This window comes from Cucurbita moschata, unplaced genomic scaffold, assembly GCF_002738365.1.
Source record: "Cucurbita moschata cultivar Rifu unplaced genomic scaffold, Cmos_1.0 Cmo_Scf00004, whole genome shotgun sequence".
NCBI lineage: Eukaryota > Viridiplantae > Streptophyta > Magnoliopsida > Cucurbitales > Cucurbitaceae > Cucurbita > Cucurbita moschata.
Window position 1 is genome coordinate 4,194,119 of NW_019268520.1, and position 10,117 is coordinate 4,204,235.

At 32.0% G+C, this 10,117-nt stretch overlaps 2 protein-coding genes across 2 annotated transcripts; one reads left to right on the forward strand and one right to left on the reverse strand.

The window, feature by feature from the left end:
* Window positions 1-376: 376 nt before the first annotated feature.
* Window positions 377-1,925, reverse strand: LOC111442476 (cyclic dof factor 3-like). Its single transcript, XM_023079926.1, has 2 exons — window positions 1,679-1,925; window positions 377-1,378 (listed from the first exon to the last, which is right to left on the reverse strand). Exons 1-2 carry the CDS (start codon window positions 1,883-1,885, stop codon window positions 500-502), a joined length of 1,086 nt encoding a protein of 361 aa, XP_022935694.1. The 5' UTR covers window positions 1,886-1,925; the 3' UTR covers window positions 377-499.
* A 3,470-nt stretch (window positions 1,926-5,395) lies between these two features.
* Window positions 5,396-5,956, forward strand: LOC111441729 (probable calcium-binding protein CML30). The gene has a single exon (XM_023078827.1). It carries the CDS (start codon window positions 5,396-5,398, stop codon window positions 5,954-5,956), a length of 561 nt encoding a protein of 186 aa, XP_022934595.1.
* Window positions 5,957-10,117: the final 4,161 nt, after the last annotated feature.

The window sequence follows — 10,117 nt, forward strand, 5'->3', positions numbered from 1 at the left end:
ATTGGTAAAAATAATATTATGGAACGTTTATTAAAATTGTAATATAATGAAATTAAAAGTTTAGTATGAGAATTGATATTTTATGGAACTAAAAAATATATATAAAAAAAAAACAATGTGATTAAATGGAACCACGTGGCATGGTCCCCACCAAACAGCCAGCTAATAATTTCCACCAATTATTCTAAATATCTTTTCTCCTCCTCCTTTTCGTCACGTGATTCTTTTTGTCTACACTTAATCCCATTTTATCCGTTTCTCTCTCCTGATAGAGAGAGAAAGTGGCCCTATAAAATAAAAATTAAAAATTAAAAATTTAGTTTCTTTTTTCGAAAAACAAAAAAACAAACAAATTTAACATAAAATGGATCAAAACTGGAAACTAATATGACCAAAACTTCCAAAACTTTATTTACATACACATTTACTTTATATATATATGTACGTTTTGATTCAGACAAACTTCAAACTCAACTCATTTTGGTCGGATCTGATGAACTCAGTGATATACATTTTCATTGAATTTGATTGATCTGGACAATGCAGCTGGATTGAGTTCCAACACTGAAGTGGGTTTGGTTCTCTCATTCTGTTCATCGCTGTCATTGAATCGAAAGGGCTTGAAAACCCCTTCCCCCACTGAATCCCTCTTCTCATTCTTGATTCCTAGAGTTGCCCATATGGAGCTTTTAGCTGCTTCTTCTGGGTCATCAATCCTCAACGTTTTTGGTATCCAAATGCACCTCTCCCCCCCTTTCTTATCTCTTGAATGTTTCCCCAATGTTGGAGAATTCGGCGCATGGCTTTGACCCACAGGGCTCATCCATGCCGCCTGTGGTACCCATGGGAGTGTCCAGGCGCCCCAGATTGGCGCGGTTGGATACATAGGCCTAGCAATTCCTGGTGGATATAAACCATAATTCCAAGTGTAAGCCCCAGGGGTGAATGGAATTGATGGTAAAACGCCTTCACAATTATGAATCACTTCATCATCATCATCATTATTCTGTCTTGTTTTATCACCAATGTTTAAAATGGAAGCCATTGATTCACAAAGAGGAGCAGCATCTGAACCAAATGCCATCACATTGCCATTACAAACATCAATTCTAGGCTGTTGAAGTGCTTCCGTTGCAATAATTTGACGATGGTGTGTAGCAGAGCTTTTGTTCTTACGACGCCCTGCACCCACTGGCACATTCCTCATCATCCCACCAGCCGTCCAATACCTTTGACAATTCTTACAAAAATGTCGCGGTTGATTAACGTTGTAGTTATTATAGTAACAGAATTTGGTGTCCATGCTGTTACAACGCGGACATGGAAGAATCTTGTCGGGTTTTTTCAGAGTCTTCTCTTGTGAGTTACTTATTTCATTCTGTTCATGAACACATAAAACCCCAACATTACCAAATAGCACAAACTCAATAATCTTGACCCAAATTCTGAAAGCATCAAAACCCAAAATTTTGATAGCAGAATAAAAATATCATAGACAAAGGATCATTTCACACAACACAAATCAAGAACAAACAAAGGATAACCCAAACAAGAAAGAAACCTAAATTTCTCCGAACAGAAGAACATGTCGAGTCAACAAAATCAACAAAATCAATATCAAACCAGAAAAGGATATCTGAAAAAACAAAATAGAAATCGATTTGAGGCAAATCCAGACCTTATCGGCCTCCAGATCTTCAACATCGCCATGGATATTGCCTTCCGGCGAGAAGCTCGAAGAAGGAGAATCGAGGTCATGATTAACAGAGGCGGTGGTATGGTTACCGGGTAAGGAAGACGGCGGCGGATGACTGGGAGGAGAAGCTTCCGGCAGAGGAATCGTCTTCCCGAAGAGCTTGATCGCCGGATCTTTAGGCTCCGACATTTCTGCCCTGTTTTGTCTTTTTTTTCCCCTATTTTTGCTATTTTATTTTTTCATTTGTAAATCAAAATCAAAGAAAGAGAGAGAGATCCGACACGTGTGGAGTGACAGCGTGGATAAATTTTACATCCGACTAGGAGAACTCCACTTTTTCCCTTTTTCTTTTTCCATTTTAATTATTTAATTAATAATATTATTATTAAATAAATATTTTATTACTATTTCTTTCTAATTTCGGTTTTCCAACACGAAATCTATTCATCCTACCGACAATATAAATAATTTAAAATTTAAATTGATGTTTCTTTTTGGTAATAATATAATATAATATATGATAGTGTCCATTTAAAATAAGTGATAAAATGGAAAATGAATCTAACGATTGAAACGACGACGTGTCATGGTCGAATCGGATTCTTTTTTTTAAAAGAAAATGAGTTGGATTGGGATAAAATGACACGTCAGCAGCAGTCGATGATTCTCAGCCACAAGCTTGTTTGTGGCCTTGAAAAGATCTTCTTTAGTTCCTCTCTTTTTTATTTTTTCTTTTTTGGCGCAAAAAAATAATAATAATCATAATGACGTGGTTTTCCAATCCTAGTCAGCATTTGCTCGCTCCCTACGTAATATCTCCGGTCCAAAAGTTATTTTATATTAATTTGATGTGAAGCAATTAATTGTGTATTTGATGAATTAATATAATAATTTATAAGTTGTTATATACATTTAATTTGTATAAGGTTGATGTAAAAATACAATATTTTTAAAATTAAAGAAAATATAATCTCCGAATTTTTCGGGAGTTTGTTATGCAAGTTGCAAGAGAAAGAGTAAGCCGTGGGCGATGATATCTAAGCATGGAAAGACGATAAAGCCCATTTAAATAAATAAGTCAGCGTATTTTTCCACAACCAGCCACGTGATCAGGGCCCTCTCTTGCCACGCAAGCAATCACCACCAACCACCACCACGATGGCTTTTCTCGGTTTGCCACACCAACACGTATATACGGGTGGACCCCACACCGGTTATATAAAAATCGTCGTAGTATAAATTTAAAGTAAATAGAATAAATATATGGATGTCGAAATTAAATAGAAAAAATGTATAAAAACTTTTTAAATTAATCAATTTTCATTCTAAATATCACAAAATCATTTAAGTTAATTGAAACTTATTCCAACTTTTTTTTTATTATTTTCTTTTTATTTATTATTATTTTTTTTTTTTTTTTTTTTTTTTTTTTGTAAAAATTACATAGAGTCGAGGACATATTATTAAGAATGAGAAATAGAAATAGAACTGGAATTGGAATCGGAATGGAAGGTGTATATCCTCATTGATATTCATAACCTTTGAATAGGACATAAACTATTAATTACTGTCTACGAATAAAGAAAATATAAATTAATTAAATATTGAAAATAAAATAAAATATACTATCAATCAAATCAAGAAAGAATATTAAGATATATTCTATAACTAAATATATTATATCGGATATAATTATCAGGTGAAATAAGATTTATAAACAAAGATAAAATATTTTGTTGTCTAAACTTATACAAATTTATTATATATTATATATTTGATTGTTCAGTCTCATACAATCTCGTTAGGTATGATATTTTCGCTTACTCGCAAACAAACAAATCAAGAAAAGATGGATTTGGTGAGAGTCGCCCAAGCCCATATTTGCACATCAAAACTACGTAAAGGTACAACAATTAGAGAAGCCCATACATCAAGCCCTCAATAATTACGACGCCTAGAAACTCACTTACTCGATCTATGAACATATAAAAAAAAAAAAAACAAGAATCATCAACGAACTAATTAAGAATTTTAAACATTTCAAGAAACCAAAATTAGAATTGTTTAAGCATTTGTTTGTTTAGAGGCACACCATTTAGTGTCTTGTTCTAATATCATTTATAACAACGTAATATCACAGCAATATTGTTCGTTTTAGCCTGTTACATGTCATCGTCAATCCTACGATTTTAAAACGCGTCTAATAGGAAAAGATTTTCATACACTTTTGAAGATTGCTTCGTTTTGATCGAAGTCTAAGTCTTCGGGTATGTATTAGTTTAGACAATGTTTGAGAAAATGCTTAAAAGAAAGAAAGAAAAGGACGTTGAAGTAAAGTAATGTGGTTGGGCAATGAAATAAGAAAGGCCTCGTTTCACTGAAATTTCTCTCATTTGGAACTTTGCATGCGCGTGTGAAAAGTGATAGATACCCACTCTAAATTATATACCCAACATTATTTAATTTCTACCATCATTTTATACCTTATAATCTTCAATTATTCAACTTACTCCATTTAATTAAACTAATCAAATTTGACTTCGTCTTCCATTAATCAAATCAAACTCTTTTTTTTAATTCTATATCTTTACGACCCCGGGTGTCTCAAAGTCTTACTACAATACTTATAGAAATATATATGTAAATTCATTGAAAACTCTTGCATTTGTCTCGTCGTTAGTCTTAAACACTGCTGATAGATAATAAGCTTGAGTTTTGTTTAATGTGTATTTGAATTCTCCAATCAATACTAAGGTAAGATTAGTCGTGTAATACAAGTTTCAAAAACCCGAATTTAAAAAAAAATATATTTTTGTTTGTATTTTCTCAGTTAGTTGTAGAAAGATTTTTGCATTGTGTCGGTCAATCCCACGAACCAATGTTTCCTAAGAAAATCCTCGAACAGATTGGAATGCTTCAAACAAAACCCCCCTCTAATACATTGCAAAACTTTTCTTAATCATGGTATGTTTAGACTCGTTCTCTTTTGGATATGGTTTTGATTCATTCATGTACCTCTCATTTACTTGAATGTCAACTGTACAACTAAATTTGGACGTGAAAGATTAAAAAATAAATAACTATAACGTCCCACGTTAGTTGGGAAGAGGAACAAAGCATCCTTTACAAGGTTGTGGAAATCTATTTGTACGGGACACTTTTAAGACATGAGGCTAACAACAGTAAGTAATGGGCTAAAATAATAAAGCTAACTGAGCTAAGGCTGTTATAAATGGTAGTAGAGACAGATATCAGGCGGAAGTGTGCTAGTGAAGACGCTGGCACGCTAGCTTCTAAGAGGGTGGATTGTGAGATCATTTGGACAATTATATATAGTATCAGAGAGCCGACAACGGGCTCTGTGCACAAGAGGACGTGGGCCCCAAGGGGGTGAAAACGGATTTAAAAAAAAAAAAAAAAACCACTTGTTATTTTCTCTTAATATGATAAAAGGAAAGAAAAAAAAGGAAACTTGAAGATGGATTGAAGTTTCCCAAACACATCAATTCACGTTGAACATTATTGTATCTTAATGGCTCCAACACACGCCGGTAAGTTTCCAAATTTCAACCTCCAAAGCTGACCACAATTATATAAACCCATTCCCCCCCCCCATCACCAATTCACCACATTCCCTCCACAAACAACACAACTACAAAATCAGTATCCATGTTCTTCAAACTCGAGTATTTACTCACAATGCACAACCCACAACCCACCATCAATCTGCAGCTCATCCCGTCAACGACAACAACGACGCCGCCGCTCGTTTTCATCGATCGGGCATCGATCTTCGCCGGCACAATACACGACCTCGTCTCTCTAGCCTTCTCATTCTTTCAATCGCCCCCCAAAGATAAGGCTGCGCCACAAAGCAGAGCCTCACAATCAGAGAGCAAGGAAGATTGGTTGATGAGCAGAGAAGAAGTGAAATCTGTGATGGAAAAATTAGAGCTTTATTGCAACGAAGAAGAGGATGATGAAATTGATGAATGTTTTGGAAGGGATGAAGTAAGAGGCATGTTTGAAGAGAATGAACCGAGCTTGGAAGAGTTGAAGCAAACGTTCAATGTGTTTGATAGAAACAGAGATGGGTTCATTGATGCACAGGAATTGCACACAGTTCTGGGCCTGCTTGCCTCTAATAATACCATATTCATCCATGACTGCAAATCAATGATAGCCAGATTTGATCGCAACAATGATCAAAAAATTGATTTCAATGAGTTTGTAAAGTTTATGGAGGTTGCCTTGTCCTAAATTTCTTATTTGCATATCATTTTGTTTACCCATGATTTCATTCGCTCCTAAGATTAAATTACAAATTTTGTCACGAATTTTATGTCTAATTGAAAAAAAATAGAACCAACCAGGCCCATCAATTGGGCGTACTTTCAGAACATCAAAGCTGAACGATTTGATATATATTTTAATCATGGTTGAAGGAGCTTGAATAAGACTTAAAACTATAAATATATTATCTATCTTTATAACTTCGTTAATTTGAAAATAAATATCATATGGTGAAAATAAATATCATATGGTGACGATATGCAAGTCCATGGTATCTTAGAAGATATAGTAATTGTTTTTGTGTTGTTTGTGGGCGTACGCAGCAATGACTTCTTGCCTAACTCAACGTGCACGGTGTTGTAGATGTCTATTAAATTCTAGTTTTGTTGGGTACTCGTTCATGTCTTAAATGATGATGGATGTTTATAGGTTGTGTTACAATACATCACTAATGCCTGTTACAATTTTTTTTTAAAAAAAAATTAATGTTCCTAATCATTGTAAATGTAGGGTTGAGTTGGGTTGTGAACCCAGTTTTTGAATTGAACGGGTTGACTTGACCAAGTACGTTTCAACTTGTGAATTGAATCGAGAAAATATTTAAATGATGTCGAAAATATTTTTGAAGATATAAATTGGAAGGACTTTCGAACAAATAATAGTTGTTTTACTTAATTTGTCAACAAAAATATCTTAAACAAAAGCCTAAGATTATTAATAATTTGGAGTGTTTCAGTTCCATTTCCCTTCATAAATCCGTGATTGGTTCATATCCTTGTCTAAGCAACTCTTCTCCTTCTCGTTCTGGTTCTTGTTCTTGTTTTTGTTGTTCAGCCAAGGATGACTTGCCGGCAACCATTAACTTTTGGTCGGCTAGTCGTTTCTGGCTATACAACTTCCTCCTTTCATGGAAGCTCGTTTCTGATGCCAAATTCATCTGATTGCTCAACCATTTTTCTTTTCCCCACCTCCTAACCTAATTTTCTTTATTATTTTCTCGAGTTTTGGGTTGATCGAGTTGGTAACTTCAATAGAGTTGTGTTGAGTTGTGTAATACGAAGAGCTTTCTACGCCTTTGTAAGAAATGTTTTATTCTCCTCTTCAATCGATGTGCTCTTGAGGGCCAGTCATCGACGTGAGATCTCACAATTCAATCCACTCCTTGAATGTAGCATCCTAAAGTGTCTAGCTATGATACTATTTGTAATAGCCCGAGGTCATCGTTAGCAGATATTATCCGTTTAGTTTGTTACGTATCGTCGTTAGCCTCATAATTTTAAAACACGTCTGTTAAGAAGAAGTTTCCATGTTCTTATAAGAAATGTTCGTTATTATTTACAACCAACTTGGAATCTCATAGGTTGCAATTGGTTCGATCGACTCGACAAACAAAAAACGTCAACTAGCAAATGAAAACGAATTTTTGATTTTCTAAAAGTTCAACCCAACGGAAACAAAAAAGAAAAATATAACGCAACCTAACTTTTATGGTTTTGATTGAATAGTTTCATTGATCGAATTACTAAATCATATGAACCATTTAAATTTTATAAAACCGTTTCATCCTCACCTAATATTTTCTTGAGGGTACATTTTTTGGTTCCATTATTGTGGTTCTTTATTTGTTCTTATCTACCATTTCAACTTGGTAAATAGTTGATATTTTATCATTTATTTACCATTTATTATTACCGTGGTATAATTAGATCGTAGGACTGCCACATATAACTCTAAATCCCGAAATGACAAAGAATTTACTAGAAGTGCTACTACAAAGATGCAGCTGTTGAAGATATTTTTAGAGTTTTTTTTATTAAATTACTGTAAACAAAATAGAAAACTTATTAACACAAGCCGTAATTATCAATTTTTTAAAGTTTTTTTCGGTTGGGTATTGAGTTTTATATTTTATATTTATGGATAAGAAGATTAAAAAATGTTATTAATATTTATTTAAATTTGTTACATAGATTATAGGTAGAAATTAATAAAATTAAATATTTAAAATCTATAAAAAAAAATTCCGCACGACTGCTTATTAGAAGTCAGATTACGGAACCGCAAATTTTGATTAATATCTAATTGGGTTGCCTAACCGTTGTCACACACAACCCATGCTTTTCCACCACTTGTATGATGCCACGTGGAGAAATGTGGAGCAGCTGACGTATGGATGTTACTTCCCCTCCACATCAGCATCTGAAGTCTCTGATTGGTCCAAGCTTTCATTGAAAGAGAACAATATGGATGTACAATCAGACGTGGCAGATATCGAGTATTGACTGAGTGATTGATTTACAGCCGTGTGATGAAGAGAAGAGTTTGGCGGTTGAGATTGAAATTTCAGAAAATGGAAAAAAGCAGCCACGCTGAATTCAATGCATGGGTAAATAATTTCCAATATTAATTTTTATGAAACCAATAATGGGAAGTATAAACCCAACGTACCAATAATTGTAATGCCACTTTTTTTACGCCACAATTTCTTTTTATTTTTATTTTTATTTTTATTTTCTTTAAGGAAAAAAAAAAAAAAAAAGCTGGATTTATTTGCCAGAAAAGAATAAACGACAAAAAAAGAAATAATTAAGATAAAAAGAGAGAATATTTATAATTAGAAAGAGGAGTATACTTTTCCTGTATATAAAGAAAATAATTGATCAAACTTTGTAAATTAAAAAAAAAAAATGTTTATTTTTTAATTTAAATTATCTGTACATTGCCAATAGAAAACCGACATTAATTATACATAATTAAATTTTAAGTGAAAATAGCCCACAAAATAAACTATTTAATGTAGTGTGAAATTTGTTCGTACTATATTATCGGAATAACTGGGCTCGGTTATCCACATGGCATTCAATCAAGTCCCAAACGTGGAGGAGTGTTGATTGATTGAACTTAGAGAGATATATCCAAATCGAGAAAAAAATAGCCTCAAAAGGATATTTAGATAAATAAAGGGTATTTTAGTCCTTTCACATGTTGTGAAAAGTATAGAAGTGGAGCCTGAAGTCGTCATTTTAGGTTAGGTAATGCATATTGGCTCCGTCCATGCCATAGATGTGAATACTAATTTCAAAAATTCCAAAAATGCCCAATTAATTCATCTTATTTTATTTTGTGTATAATAAAAATGATAAAATATAAATTTATATAAATCGCTTGATTTACCCAAAAATAAATAAATAAATAAAACTCCCTCCTTCCAACAAATTTAATCAAGTATGTCTATTATTTAAAATATTTTTATTTTAAAAAATTAGATAAATTATTCAATTTCGATATAAATTCAAAAAAAAAAAAATCCTTTCACGTTAAATAGTTAAAAAAAAAAAAAAAAAAAAAAAAAAAAAAAAAACTAGTCANTACAATGTGAATGTTGTAGTTTGAATAATATCTATTAGAAGACAAAATGGTGTTTATAGCCTAAACATACTAAATTATACTTAATTATACTAATTCATACTTATGGACAAAAATTGTTGGTTGACGTAGGCTAATCACATGACAAATATTTTTGAATAAATTCATATTAGGTTACCTATTTAAAAGTAAAACCTAACTTTTAATTTTGTATTTAATTAGTTTTTATAAAATTAATTAATTATTAAATATAATTTTATATTTTATATTTAAACAAATCTATTAATTTTTTTAAAAAATTGAAAGTTTAAATATTAAATTTGTAATTTGAAATTAAGAAACTAAAGTTAATCTTAAAAAAAAAAACATTAAAATTAACCTTAAAAAACATGAAAAATATGGATATCTTCCACACGAAGACATTTTTATATGGTTATAAAGTAGAAGACTTTTGGTTTAGGCAGATAGCAACTAACACAATGACTTTTTATTATTATTTTTTTTTATTTTACCTAATTAACCAAAATTACACCATTCCCCCACAATTTCAATTCTATTTCATTTCTCACCACTTCAATCTTTTTTTTTTTAATTAGTTGCCCGAAAGTTAAGCCATTAAAATAAAATGTATTTTATTTGCATTAATTTTAGAGTTATTCCTTGTGTAGAAATGACCATATTTCATGCATCTCGTACAATACATGCATCAAAAAAAAAAAAAAAAAAAAAAAAAAAAAAAAAAAAAAAAAAAAAAAAAAAAAA